Here is a 14282-nt window from a genome sequence, read left to right on the forward strand (position 1 = left end):
TTAGAGATGTATTTTGTGCTCTGTCGCTCCAGCCACGCCCCCTTGCCTACAGCCACTCTGACTTCCTGTTTTTTTCCCCTCTGTCACCTATTACCAGTTTGATTAACTATCCCATTCACCCAGACTCTGCACCACACATCCCAGGATCCGTAGCGTGTTTTGTTAATTAATTTTAATTTTATTAATAAATGTAATTCATATCAGTCATGTAATCCAGTATATGCTGGGATTTTATTTTTCATCACTCATGACAACCTGTGGCACAACCATGCAGTTTGGCCTCATTTGGCCTCTTTAACACTGTAGTGTAAGTGCATGTTAAGTGCAATTTCCTAAATGGATGGTTGGGGGGGGGGGGGGGGGGGGGGGCTCTACAGCACATCTTTCAGTATTTAGTACCATTATACTGTGCTGAAGTAGTACTACTTAATCAATGCTGGCAGCAATAAACAGGATGTTTCTACTCAGGTGGATGGAGTATGTGGGGTCAGTGGGCGCAGTGCAGCAGTGAGTGCGGAGGTGGGATTCAAACACGGACCAGGACCTGTCAGTCACCTCCAGAGGAATCGTACCTGTGTGAGGGTGTGGTGGAAGAGGGTCGTCCATGCAACTCACAGCCCTGCACTGGCACTGGTAAGCCGCACATCCTGTGTGTGTGTTGGGGGGTTGTGCTTGTCATTTCTAGTGCAATCATGATGCTTGTTTTTTTTTACTTTTCAGTGGTAACAGCTTTTCACATTTTCATCATCTCTAAGTCAGTGTTTTGACTTAAGGTGTGCATGTTGGAAGGGGACGTTGATCGATGAAATTAAAAAAAATGTCGTGGTCAACTGTTTTCAAGACCATGTGCAGTATGCCATGCTATTACACTCACAACTGGTTAAGTGGTCACAGCAAATCAGTTCGTAAGCTTCTATGTACAAGCTAATCACTAAGCAGCATTAATAGGTCGCAGTGATGTACATGTATATCTGTACCTGACTCAAACAGCAGATGATCTTTACTGTATACATTTTCACTACATTATACAACAGCTAAAAACGTCAAAAAGGAAACACACACACACACACACATTAGCAGCACATTATCACAGACAGCACAACAAAATTCCCAAGTTTGGCTGATGCTGTTTTGGGTGACCAATCACGTCACGTTTGGGTCCCAAATAAAAGGTATTCTTGAAGGAGCTCTGGTCTCTAACCCCGCTCCCTCCTCCCCACCCCCCTCCCGGGCTTGCCTCACCCCCTTTAGGCAAAGGTCGCCATCTTTCGCGCAGCCAATCACTTCGCTCGGTGGACAGCCGCAAGCGCGACGATGTAGACAAGACCCGCAGCGGACAGCAGAGTCCTCAGACAGGTAAGACAACAGGACGCAGAGGGATCCCATGCATCAGTCAGTGTGGCAGCTTGGGTGACCACCATGCACATACACTATGACAACCACTAGATCGATATACTAGATAGTTACACTCACTTCGAATGTGCTCATCTATCAAAATCTCCCAGTGGTGAGTCATCTGCCATGGACTTATTCCAACATGGACCCTGACTGAACATATTTAAGCTGTATTGTATGTGAGCTCATAACAGGACACTGTGCCCTGAAAATAAAAACACTGTATATGATGGAGTCTTCCCTACCTCTTAAAGTGATACTCCACTCAACTCTGGAGCATCTTTACCCTCTAGGCTAAAATATAATAGTTTAATAATATTGGGTGCAACGTTGCTAGTCTCAAGTTCATCCGTAGTTAGTGGTAGCTTGACTCCATGTCTACAAACAGTTCAAAGGAATGGTAGAGATGGTAAACTATTACTTGATACAGTGTGAAACAGTTACGCTTACTGTTGCTTGTCGGCAAAGACACGATCTTGATTCTGTCATTATTTATTAATGTTTAATCATGAAAATGGGTAGACTTTGTAAAATGTACATTGCACTACCCCAAAATTCAATATAAGTGATGATAATCTAGGCCGAGCAGAGCTAGTGGCCTATGGAGGGTGGAGGTTTGGTGCCAGAGTTTGAGTGAGGCATTACTTTAATTTGCAAATTTATTCCCAACACCTGTTTAGTTTTCCTTCCTGCCTTCCCAGCTGCGGCTGCAGAATTTATGTCTTTTTGCTCAAATCGTCAACTTGGAACTGAACTTGTGACTGACATATCCTATGCCAGTGGTATTGACTTCCCCTGGAAGTCAATGCAAAGGATATGGCAACAAAACTCCACAGATGAAGAAGGACAAGCAGAAAATTGGTCCATTTGAGGTGGTGCCTCCTTTGAAGGATGCCCAGTCCATTGTTGGTCCAAATGTTAGAGGACGAGACCCCACTGCATGGATTTATATTGTTGTACAAGCCTGTGTTTATTTAAAACTTACTGGATCATCCAGAATGGCCATACTTGTGTTCCAAAATGCTGGAATTGGACAGTCTCGTGCATGTGTTATGAAATGCTAGGCCTTCAAAGGAGGCGTTCCCTAAAATGGATGGTAGAGCTCAGATTGCATCTTTATCATACCGCAACCCTTCCTCTTTTTGGCCATGGAGGCAACATCCTGCATGATAATTAGTTATGGCCCTCTCCTTTCCTTCCCCTCCTCTTTCTCCTGTATCCTCCCATCCTTTACCCAATCCTTCCTCCTCAGTAGACTCAGCTTCAGGTGAGGAGTGGTCAGCGTGGAGTGTGTGTTCTGCCACGTGTGGGGAGGGCTGGCAGAGTCGCACTCGTTTCTGTGTGTCCTCCTCGTACAGCACCCAATGTAGTGGGCCATTGCGAGAGCAGAGACCTTGCAACAACTCTGCTGTGTGTCCAGGTAAGCCCCTGGCCCCTCCCCATGCCCTATCGTCCGCCACCTATCCTGCGCTCTCCCAGCCCTCTTCTGGACCACCCATACATGATGTCCCTCCTCAAGCACTAAGCAGGAAATGTTTTACCTACAGTCAGATAATGGCTCATTATAATAATAGATTCTGTGGTGTTATCAGGGTCTTTAACATGCAGACAGGCAGGGAGACTCCTTAACTTAGAAAGCATCATGCCACTAGATAGTGAAAGGTGCTATCAGTAAGTAAAACATCAATGTATGTTCTTATCATCATCCTGTTCTCTAGCGTGTATGGCGTTGGTGATTGTAAGGGGAGCGTTTATTTGTCTGTAAATCATGGTTGCTCTGCTTGCAGTGCATGGCTCTTGGGATGAGTGGTCGCCATGGAGTTTGTGTTCGTCAACCTGTGGCCGAGGTTACAGGTCAAGAACACGAATCTGCACTCCCCCTCAGTTCGGGGGCGATCCCTGTGACGGCCCAGAAAAACAGACCAAATTCTGCAACATAGCAGTGTGTCCAGGTGAGCAACACCATTGACCTTAGCTGAACCAGTACTCCAGTTGCAGGCCAAATGCATACACAAAACAATCAGTCAATACCCGGAAGTCAGCCTGTGCCAAACGCCCTCGCTTGCTTTGTTTAACAGCATCTAAAACCCATCACTAACACATTTGTTTTGTCAGGGACGGGTCCAACAATTGTAACTTTCCAAAACCCACAATCTGACAATCACACCCACTTCACAAGGAGCCAGCCAAGCGTGAGGACTGTACGGGCAGGACCATATGTGCCAACAAACACGATTAAACCCGTATGTGTTTATGCTCGGTGAAGAATAAACAGAACAGTGGCGGCATCCAACCCCGCGTTCAACCACTTCTGCTTTTGTGATGTGCATGCAACCAAGTAAAGCACCTTTGAGACGATTCATCATCTCGTCCTGAGTCTGGTCATTTAGCCTGGGGACAGACATTTTGCCTTTGACTTGTGCTAGGTTGCTATGCGATCTGAATATTTAACGCCTCCATAAATTGTTAGATTTTAAACAAACGTACTGTATATAAATATACACATTATTTCTTTCTGGCAAAGGCAAACTTGTGATATTTTCACTTAGTGCTAAAGAAAAGAAAACAGCAAAACAATGTGATATGCCCATGATAACTACAGTAGTTAGCATACTGAACCATAATATTTAATTTTTTTTTTTGGTGACCATTGCTGTCGTAAGTTGATGGAGTCTGGAATGAATGGTCCAGCTGGAGCTCCTGTTCTGCCTCCTGCTCTAACGGGACCATGCAGAGAACGAGGGAGTGCAATGGCCCCTCATACGGAGGCTCCGAATGCAGAGGAGAGTGGCTAGAAACTGTTGACTGCTTCCTTGGAGAGTGCCCAGGTATGAAACAGACAGAGCCTCAGTCCTAAACAAATATTTAATTCAAAATGTAATTTGCTGTGGTTATTTTAGAACAGATTCAATAGAAGATGCAAAAAAACCTGTTGAAAAACATAAGACTTTATTTCATTTTCTTTTTTTCTATTGTATTTCAAGGTGGAAATGCTTATACTCTCAGATTCCCTTGCCAGTAGCACATCTACACATCTCAAAACTTAGTTTTATACTTATTAGTTCAGTTATAGGAGAGCATGTCATTCAATACCATATTAGGCAGGTTTCTACCTTTGAGACATAAAAAGATGTAAAGGCACCAGTGATACACGAATAGGAGAAGAGTTTTTAACTTTTAACTCCTGTTGAATCACTACCAAAAACTTCAGTATAAAATTAATTTTAAAATGTGATCTACTGTATTATAATACATGAATGTACCTGTAATATATGTAGTATGTAGTAAAAGACAGAGACAATGTGTGTGTTTCAATCTGTCCCTTGACTTCATTGTGTCAGTGGATGGCAAGTGGCAACCGTGGTCCTTATGGTCCGGCTGTTCTAAAACCTGCGGAGGTGGCAGTCAGCAGAGAAACCGCATTTGCTATGGGCCTTTTTTTGGAGGGCAACCTTGTCCTGCTGAACGCGAGGAAATCCGACGGTGCAATGAGAAGAGATGTCCAGGTCAGTGCAAAGAAGCTACGGCTCCTCTACCCTACAGAAGGATGTAGATGAAACAGTAAAGTACATCTTTTGTTCCCATCTTCTGTAAACAGAACCGCATGAGATCTGTGCTGAGGACAACTTTTCGAATGTTGTGTGGAAGATGACTCCAGCTGGAGATACGGCAGCAGTGCGCTGTCCTCCAAATGCGATGGGTGAGCGTGCAACATATTTGTTCTCATCTGGGTCTTTTCTGTGCACACATGTAGGAGTTTCACTAGAATATTTGGATATTACTGAATATTTTTATCCTTCAGGCCTGATCCTACGGCGCTGCACCCTGGATGAGGAGGGTATCGCTTTCTGGGAGAACCCCACCTACATGAAATGCATCTCCAATGACTATCGCAGCATACAAACCTTGGTAAGCAAATGTTGTTTCCGCTCTGGTGGTCTTCAGGCTACGTAATCGATTGTGTGTGAGATGTTGTGTCCAGGCCTGCCGGATCTGCTAAATGAACAAAGACTGAATATGACAAATATAGTACTGCTTAAAACTACGTCTGTGGAGTTTTTTTATTACATAATATCATTTGTTTTTCATTGTTAACTGCAAAAAACAATTCCAACCCAAATTCTGTCAGACTCGGGAGCATTTGTCCAAAGCACAGCGTGGCCTTGTGGGAGATGGTGTGTCAGAGGTGATGACCAAGCTGAGAGTCACATCCAGCGATGGGACCAGCTACAGCGGGGACCTGCTTGCCATTGTTGACGTGCTGAAGAACATGACGGAAATTTTCAGGAGGGCGTACTACAGCCCCAGCAGCGCAGACATGAGGGTGAACTGACACATAGTTAATGTAGCTGTATATGGTTTGAGCACATTATTCAAAAACTGTTAAATTAACTGTGGAAGCAAAACATAGCCAGTACATTGATAAAGGTACATCTATTACATACAGCAATCTGCTTTTTAACACTGTAATTACCAAAAATCTCTCCATGGAAATTAGTAGTGAAATTAGTCAAAAGATCAAGAACTTACTGACTCTCAGTCCCCGGGGTAAACGTAGAGTGCCTCCCTTCAGTGGGTGTGGTCATGGATGAACTCAGCAGTAAACAACCATGTGATACAGTAATGTCCCAGGACAGCAGATTAACAGCAACACGTTTGTTTTAGTGCATATGTGTATCAGTGGTAATAACTGGTTTTAAGGTCTAAAGAAATAAGACATATTCAACTCTGGTAACACTAAACGTTTTCTGTGTTTGACAGAACTTTGTGCAGTCTGTCAGCAATTTGTTGATGGAGGAGAACAGGGAGAGATGGGAGGAAGCGCAACTGGTTAGTATCTTGCTCTTTATTTCTGTTTTTTTTCTAAATCGGGACTCACCTTGCCTGTAATTACATCTTTTGTTAAAACTTGGTGCGCAGCAATAATCACAGCCCTCAAGCTGCATGGCAACATTACTTTGACACTATGACAAAGGCACAGGTGGGAGAAATACAGCCCACCTGAATTTTCTCAGGCTGACAGAGGGAGCTGGAGAGGCGAGCTTCCGAAGGACAGAAATAACTGCAGCTAATGAGTAACTGAGACAATGCCGACACCCACTCATCCATCTGCTGCTCTCATCCTCTCAACAACACTACCTTTGCTTCCAAACAGCCGTTTGTCATGTTCTTGGGAGTGCCATCACGCAGGCACAAGGACAATCTTAAATAATAATAAACTTAATAATTTTATTTGTTTGTGTAAGTGTTGCCTTGAAATGTTATCTGAGCTCAGACCGACAAATTCACTTACTGTATATTCTAAACCTCGAGTTCCATCCTTCATTTGGAGGTGATGTGTGGTATGCTGTACCCTGTTATCCACCTATATAGACAACCAGTCACGCCTATGAGCAATTTAAACTCTCCAATTAATCTAAAAGCTCATGGGAGGAAGCCGGACTACACAGAGAACCTATGACTCCACACAGAGGCATGTTCTCAAACCCAGCTCCTTCTTGCTCCACCCCCTATGTGTTGATAAAACAACTATCAGTTAGAAATTATTTGAATAAGTTTTTTTAGAAGAATTGAGGTCAAAGACAGATTTAGCCCTGCACATGATGGTCTGAAATAGGAAAGCCCTGAAGGTAACACCTCCACTGGTTTTGAATTGCTTTCATTTTGAATGTAGTCAAGCTTTTCTATTGAGTTTAAAAACAAAAACAAACTTAAGCTGTGCTTAAATAAATGACATTTTTAAACAAACCCAACTGTCTTTTGCAAATTCAAGATCCATGTAATTTAGGGTTTGATACTCAATTTACCTTGAACGGCCTTTTTAATGACACACATCAATCATTAAAAGAAACAAGGTGGCTAATTGTTGCACTTTTCAAAGCGAAATATTTGCCCAGTCTTGCTGAATCCAATTACTCACCTGCTCAGAATTTAGGTCATTATCTGATTTGCCTTTTAATGAAGCCCCATACATTTTCAAGAGGTAATAGATGTGGGCTGCCAGCAGGCCAGTCAAGCCCACACACTCTGTGTCTATGAGGCCCTGCTGCTGCAGCATGTGGTGAATGAGGCCTAACAATGTCCTGCTGAAATGGCCACTAATTCCCCAGTAACAGCACTTTAATGGCAGCATATGTCTATCAAACATCCTAGTACATGACTGCCGTGCACACAATGGTAATGTTACAGCTGTGAGAAGAACATTTGCGGTGTGACGTGACAATATTCGTACGGACACAGTACGGACTGTATCGTTTGCCAAAATGTTACAAAAGCACTTCAAAAGTATACATCTCAGACTCTTAATCCGTTTTGACTCATTCTACTTTAAAGTGTCTCTGTTCTCTTAGCTAGGACCAAATATCAAAGAGCTGTTTCGTCTGGTCGAGGACTTTGTGGACGTCATTGGGCTGAGGATGAAAGACTTTCAAGACATGTATGAAGTCACCGATAACCTAGGTCAGTCTTATCTCCATGCAGCTCTCTCTGCTCATCAAAATACATTCTTTTCACATCTTTTATTTCTCAGAGATCTCATCTTCATAACTACAATAAGAAGGAAGATAAAAAGATCGCTGATGTTCAAGCTCCTTCGGTTTATTGCTCAATGGTAAACTTGTCATATACAATACCAATGGCTTCCAGTGGTTAGCAACAGACCCTTTAGGTCACAGGTCTCCATGTATCAGACTTAATGAAAGATCCTCAAGATTTAGATGTCCAGTTGTGTCCTCAATCATACCTATGTACTGTAGCTGCTGAAAACAAATGTTGACAGCTCTACAGTAGACTGACAGAATGACGCACAGCCAAACAGACACTGTGTCGTATAGAGAAGGCTGATATTATGGCCTATTGTCCAATACTCACTATTCTTCTTCAGGTTATTACTCACCTACCTATATTCACGGGTGGCGTGGTCTCTAACATTCCATTTCTGTTGCCAGAAACTGGCATCAAAACAGTAGCCCAGGGTAAATATTAACACTCCCCAAAGGAGGCAGCTGGGATTTACTGTAGATCCATCTTGTGGGAATTTACATGCACAGTAATAAACACCTGCTGCCTCCTTCCTCCCACTGTGTTTTGTCTATTTTTTCCTCAAACAGGCAAAAATGACTAAATGTAATATAGTCATCACTGCTGTTCTGTGTGACCTCCGGATGAGAACAAGGCAGAGCGTGAGTTGAGGGAGAGTATGTGGGATCTGAGACCAGAGGAGAGGTCCCGTTTATAGTGGTGCCATCTCAGTGTCTGGAGCCAAATAGCTGCCCACACCAGTATACCGTTCTTCCCCTGGGCCGACTGACCTCCACCATCCTCCTACACCTCCAATATGAATACTTGATGCACAGACATGCATTTAGACCAGAGTTTCCTCCCACATGCTTGCTTAACTTAGAAAGTAGGAGTTCAGGCTTAAATTTCAGCAACAACTTGATGTCAGTTTCAACAAAAAAAAAAATCTAATAAGGCACTGGGTCATGGCTGGAACTTAAAACCAGGTCAAACACAGCTGGAATTGTGTTTAATTATTTAAGTCATTTCAAGGTACTTTGTAGTTTGTAAATTAGGTAATTTAATTGATTAGTTTAATAGGATTAGTGAGTTAAATATATTTTATGCATTTGTACGATGCAGACAATAGACAGGAGTTGCTTGTTTAGCTTTTACAGTAGCTATGTTGGACATACTGTACCCAGCATAGTGTTTACACTTACTCTTACTACTTAAAAATAGAGGAGTCTCTATCTCTAAATAGAGGAGGCTTCTGAGTCATAACAGGCTGTATACGCCAGATTGCTTGAAAGGAGAAGTGAAAACTTGTACCAGATAATTCAACACATTGTTGAGACTTAAGAGATTCCCCTGGTAAAATAAAGGCTTCAGAACAGATATTGTTAACATCTACATGTAAGATTTGTTTATTCTGTCTGTCTGTGTTGTGATTTTCCAGTGTTGAGCATCCACAAGCGTCCAGTGGTGGGTCACGCAGATATCAGCTTCCCTATGAAGGGCTGGAGGGGGATGGTAGACTGGGCTCGCAACTCTGAAGACAGAGTCACTATCCCCAAAAACATCCTGTCCACTGGCTCACCAGGTGAGAACTACAGTATAGGACACGTTGCACACAGCCCACTGACGCAGATACTGTGAGTATCAGACTGAAAACACATAGCTGCCGACAAATCCTCTGAGAACATCCTCTGACAATTTAATGATCTTGTCTTGGAGAGGAAAAAAAGGTTCTCAAATGCTAATTACGCCTCAAGCCTGCCCACCTTCTGTTTGACAATGCAACAGAGTGTGTGATTGAATCCGCGTGTCAAAAAAGGCAGCGCTTGATTATGACAGCGTCCACTACCATTAGCTTGAAAGGAAAGGACCTTGTTCAGACTAACACATGCAGAGGCACTTGTGTTCAGCGCTGCAAATTAAACTAAAAAAATGTTTTTCCCATCACCCACCGTTCAGCAGCTGTATAGCAACAACAACAATAAGTCACTGTGTCCTCGCTTAGTAATGAAAAGAAAATAATTCTGTTGTTGTGTTGTAAAGCCAGATAGATTTTTCCTCTTATAAGGACACGTTTAGCATATTTACTGCTTCTCCACCTTCAAGTTAATACAGTATTAATTGAATTATCTGGCAGGCTTCTTCTTGGTACTTGATTTGGCATTATTGTAAAAGTTTCAGGCTACATGTGGCTGCACACTGCTACCCCAGTGAGGCTATAGGTCAAACGTAATAAAGTTTTAGATGAGCTTTCATCCCAAATCCCAGAATACATGGCCTGTCCTTTGGTTCTCATGATAAAGTGTATGGTATTTTAAGATGGCACCAGGAAACAATAGACAGTCAAACAGGTTTAGTTTAATGACAGAATATATGTTAGGGTTAGTAAAAATGGAGTTTACTTTCAATTGTCACATACTGTAAGATACTGTACGATGTATGACAGTTTATTCAAAACAATTTAGTTCACGTTATTTAAACAGCACCACTATGAAACAAAACGCATCTCAAGGTAGGAACTTATGAAACCAAGGGCCACTAAACGAATTGTCCTGTGTGATTGCTCAACAAGCACAAACTGGAATTAGACATCCTAGGAATCTCCAGGTAAAGGCAGAGTAAGAAAAAACTAGCAAGTGCTGGTCCTGCTGTTAATGTAAAAGTAAAAGAAGAGGCGAGGTTGTTGTCCAGGGTTCGATTTGACATATTAGTGCAAGGTTCTGTTCAGAAGTACAGTTGGTAACAGTGTCTTCACATGGATACAAGGGCACGAATGCAGTGGTTAGAGACGGAGACACACATACACAGGTATAGATACAGAGAGACAAAAACTTCCTTGTACCTCCAGTAGAATCAGATTGGAGATGGGTGGTCATCTGCCTTGACTGGTTGGGGAGAGGACACAAAAAAAAAGGAAAGAACAACATAAAATGATGAAAGCAAGTTGAATAAATTAGGAAACCTTCAATTCTATATAAAACATGGAGTGAACCTGGTGCATATGCATTTCTTCTATAATCCAAATTATTAGAACTTGTCTCAAAATGGTCAGCGTAGCCACCTTGTGAAACTCAATGCTTTTATACAGGTATTGAAACCGAACTATAGGTGGTAAACAAATAAATGCAGCACAGCACCAGCACCAGCTGAGCCTAAATCCTGTCTGCAGGCAGGTGCCTGGGCCACGGTTTTCAGTAGCCGTAGGGTTTCCTGTCAGCTGGGATGTTTTTGACTATTAAAGACAGCATTGTACTCCTCACATGTTAATGAGGCCATCACTCCTAATCAGGAGACAACAGGAGCCAATCAGGAGCAATTAGAGATAATTTTATCTCCAGCTGGAAGATGTGTCTCCACGGTGCCAGTGTCACACCGGCAGTTGACCTTCCAGACATACAGCACAGCTTTTGCCTGTTTACATTGATTGAAGTGTCTCTCATGCCTTGTTTTCTCTGAAGGATTCTTTCCGTTCTCACATGTCTACAAAAGTCCCCCATAAGTGTAAGGCTTTGTTATCATAGAAAAGGTGATTTACTGTAGACTCCTTTAGCAAAGAGAAACTATTTCTCAAACTTGAATGATATTGGTTGGCTAAAGCCAGAAACCCCAGATGCTAGTTCTTAGCTGAACCTGACGAGATACAGGGCCTGCTGAATTGCTGTTCATTGTAGAAGGAAGAACAAAAGAAGTTCAAGTTGTGAGATTCTGATAGAGTCTGTTTGCTGTGCTTCTGCTGAAATGCATTGAAAGAAACTCAACCCATAAAGGCTGAGCGCATTATCTACAGTAAACATGAAGCAATAGTAATATGCATGCATCCTTGAAATCATTCCTGGCTGTTAAATTTGTATGACTGGGTCTGATCTTGGCATGTGCACCCCTGTAAAGAGGTTACTGTGTGTAGTGTATTAGATGAGCACAAGTGCACCAGACTCCAATAGGGGTTTCTAGCCCAATTCCTTCCAGCACTATCTGGTCATTAACAGTGTTTGAGACGACACCTTCTGGTTGGGCTCAGAGGCTGAGGTGGGAGTTAGACACAGATATGATGGTTTGTCATGAGAACGTTGTCATGAGAACTTTGTCATGAAAACAGCCTGAGAGCAGGAAAGCGTTGGTAAAACTCATACATTCCCATATCGACTAATGCAAACAAACATGCAGCAGCACATATCGAGCATATGCCTGGTCAACGGACAGATACTTAGATATAAACAGTAACAGTAACTTCCTGAATCACTGGATGTGGTCCCTAAAGACTCCCTCTAGTTGGGCACAGACAAACAGACAATCTGGCTGAGCATATTGGATGGGCCAGCCAAAGAGTGGATGAGAAGGGCACATAATACTTCATTCCCTCCACACACACACACACACACACACACACACACACACACACACACACACACACACACACACACACACACACACACACACACACTCAACGTCTTGCTCGGTTCCCCCCCTGATGCCCATGAGAGCTCAGCTGTTGCCCGGGAGCTACACCCTCTGCCTGACGCCTGGCACTCTGCTGCATGTTCTCAGGCTGCTACGTAGCAGAGGAGCTGGATGTCTTCAGATGGCCCGGCAGATGGAGTTGTGTTTTTTTTCCTTTTTTTATGTTTTGCGCTTCATTCTGCTGCCAGAAAGCGAAGGCTTCTCCTCGCCCCAGGCCTGTCTGTGCCATGTAGTCCCGCCTTAAAGTTTAAAAAAATGTCTTCCCATGCTGAAAAGACTATGGCACCCCCCAAACTGCAGCATGCGGTGCCTTGATCTAATATAATGTTGACCCCCTAATTAATTAAAATTGCATGATTTCCATAGAAGAGGACAGAGTGGATGCGCTGTTGATATTTGTGAGGTATAACTGCAATGGACGGCTACAGGATAAACAAACCCATACCTCTGGACAATGGGCAGGATCGGTAGGGTTTGGTTAACCGTAAAGCATCACTTTTCCCATTTATTTATATAAAAACATAAACTGGTCTGGACTTTTCCATGTTCTCCCTGTGTCTATGTGGTTTGATTGGGGAAAGTCCAAATTGTCCATACAGTGTAGTGAGTGAGTGAGTGAGTGAGTGAGTGAGTGAGTGAGTGAGTGAGTGAGTGAGTGAGTGAGTGAGTGAGTGAGTGAGTGAGTGAGTGAGTGAGTGAGTGAGTGAGTGGAACAGTACAGTATCACTATTGGTACTGGCATCACATATACATTATGCCATGACTCATCCAGGGTTCTTAGATAGAAACAAAATGTTTCTCAGAAAGAATTCAGAACTTTTAATTAAAACATGTAAAGTAAATACTGTATAGGTTATCGGGTATGTATTGGCTGATGTGAAATTAGCCCACATACAGAGGTAAACAAGGACAATACTGTGTGTACTGTAAAGTGCATGCTGTTTTTGTTTGTGTGAGTGACTGTAAGGCAGTGTGGGAGACAGTGTTCATAGATGACTTGTCATGTAGGCCAGCTTCAGTGTAATGAGCTCTTGGGGAGAAGCAGAATGGCTGACATGTATTCTCCTCTGTCAGTAAAGTGGCCAGACAGTTCAGGCTTTAGACTGTCTTTGACTTTCACGTATATTCACGTGTGCCTCTGTTTTCCTCCACCACAGATTCTGAGGATTCCTCCACATTTGTAACTGGCGTTGTTTTATACAGAAACCTGGGCAGCATCTTGACTCTGCAGAGGTAAGACTACTGACTGCATCATACGTGCATCTGGAGTCTTGTTGACTGTTGTTAACCGATGTGCTACAGGGAAGACTACGTGCAGTATGGAACTACTGAGTTGTCGTTAATATGACTGAATGCATTTTTCACTTGCTTCAAGGTACTTGTGAGGCATAACATAACGACTATATTACTGTACATACTGCAAGAAAGTGTAAAACATTTTGTTTATGACACTGTCACACACATTTGATTAAAATTATTGTAATGTTGAATTATTTGCCTTTATTAGCATTCAGTTAGATGTTATGGTATCTGTCAGTCGAACTAAAAACCATAGACTTCACTCTGATCGGCTGTTGAGTTTATCAAATCAAAGCACAGGTTGAGAAATGGAGTCCACTGCACTGTTCAGTATAGTTCCTGCCATGGTCAATAGAGTCACGTGTTATGTCCATGTGCAATTTATTGGCTTAATTCAAGGCATCAGTCAGTGAAAGGCACTTGATGTCACACCCGTGAGGTGAGTCCGGTAAACATTATACCTGATAAACATCAGCATGTTAGCCTTGTCATGTAGGCGCTTAGCTCAGATCACCTCGACTACAAATGCTTCATACAAATACTTTTCATTTTATGAGGTGTGATGGTGTGCAGAGAATAAATGCCAAAAACCTGTAGCTTTGTTCGTTTTCTTC

The 14282-nt window shown here is 42.7% G+C and overlaps 1 protein-coding gene across 10 annotated transcripts in view; it reads left to right on the forward strand.

Annotated features, from left to right (window-relative positions):
- adgrb1a (adhesion G protein-coupled receptor B1a) overlaps positions 1 to 14282 on the forward strand; it is a 105342-nt gene that overhangs the window by 55133 nt on the left and 35927 nt on the right. For 6 of the 10 annotated variants that reach the window (XM_029127956.3, XM_029127948.2, XM_029127951.2 and 3 more), the window contains 13 exons: positions 469 to 633; positions 1252 to 1356; positions 2648 to 2815; positions 3183 to 3347; positions 4059 to 4223; positions 4737 to 4901; positions 4994 to 5095; positions 5198 to 5304; positions 5525 to 5719; positions 6157 to 6225; positions 7746 to 7854; positions 9353 to 9496; positions 13527 to 13602. In XM_029127956.3, coding sequence (XP_028983789.1) covers positions 469 to 633; positions 1252 to 1356; positions 2648 to 2815; positions 3183 to 3347; positions 4059 to 4223; positions 4737 to 4901; positions 4994 to 5095; positions 5198 to 5304; positions 5525 to 5719; positions 6157 to 6225; positions 7746 to 7854; positions 9353 to 9496; positions 13527 to 13602 — 1735 coding nt within the window. The remainder of the gene's footprint in view (positions 1 to 468; positions 634 to 1251; positions 1357 to 2647; positions 2816 to 3182; positions 3348 to 4058; positions 4224 to 4736; positions 4902 to 4993; positions 5096 to 5197; positions 5305 to 5524; positions 5720 to 6156; positions 6226 to 7745; positions 7855 to 9352; positions 9497 to 13526; positions 13603 to 14282) is intronic. The other 4 variants (XM_029127949.2, XM_029127954.3, XM_029127955.3 and 1 more) reach the window with 3 other exon arrangements.

This window comes from Betta splendens, chromosome 16, assembly GCF_900634795.4.
Source record: "Betta splendens chromosome 16, fBetSpl5.4, whole genome shotgun sequence".
Taxonomy (NCBI): Eukaryota; Metazoa; Chordata; class Actinopteri; order Anabantiformes; family Osphronemidae; genus Betta; species Betta splendens.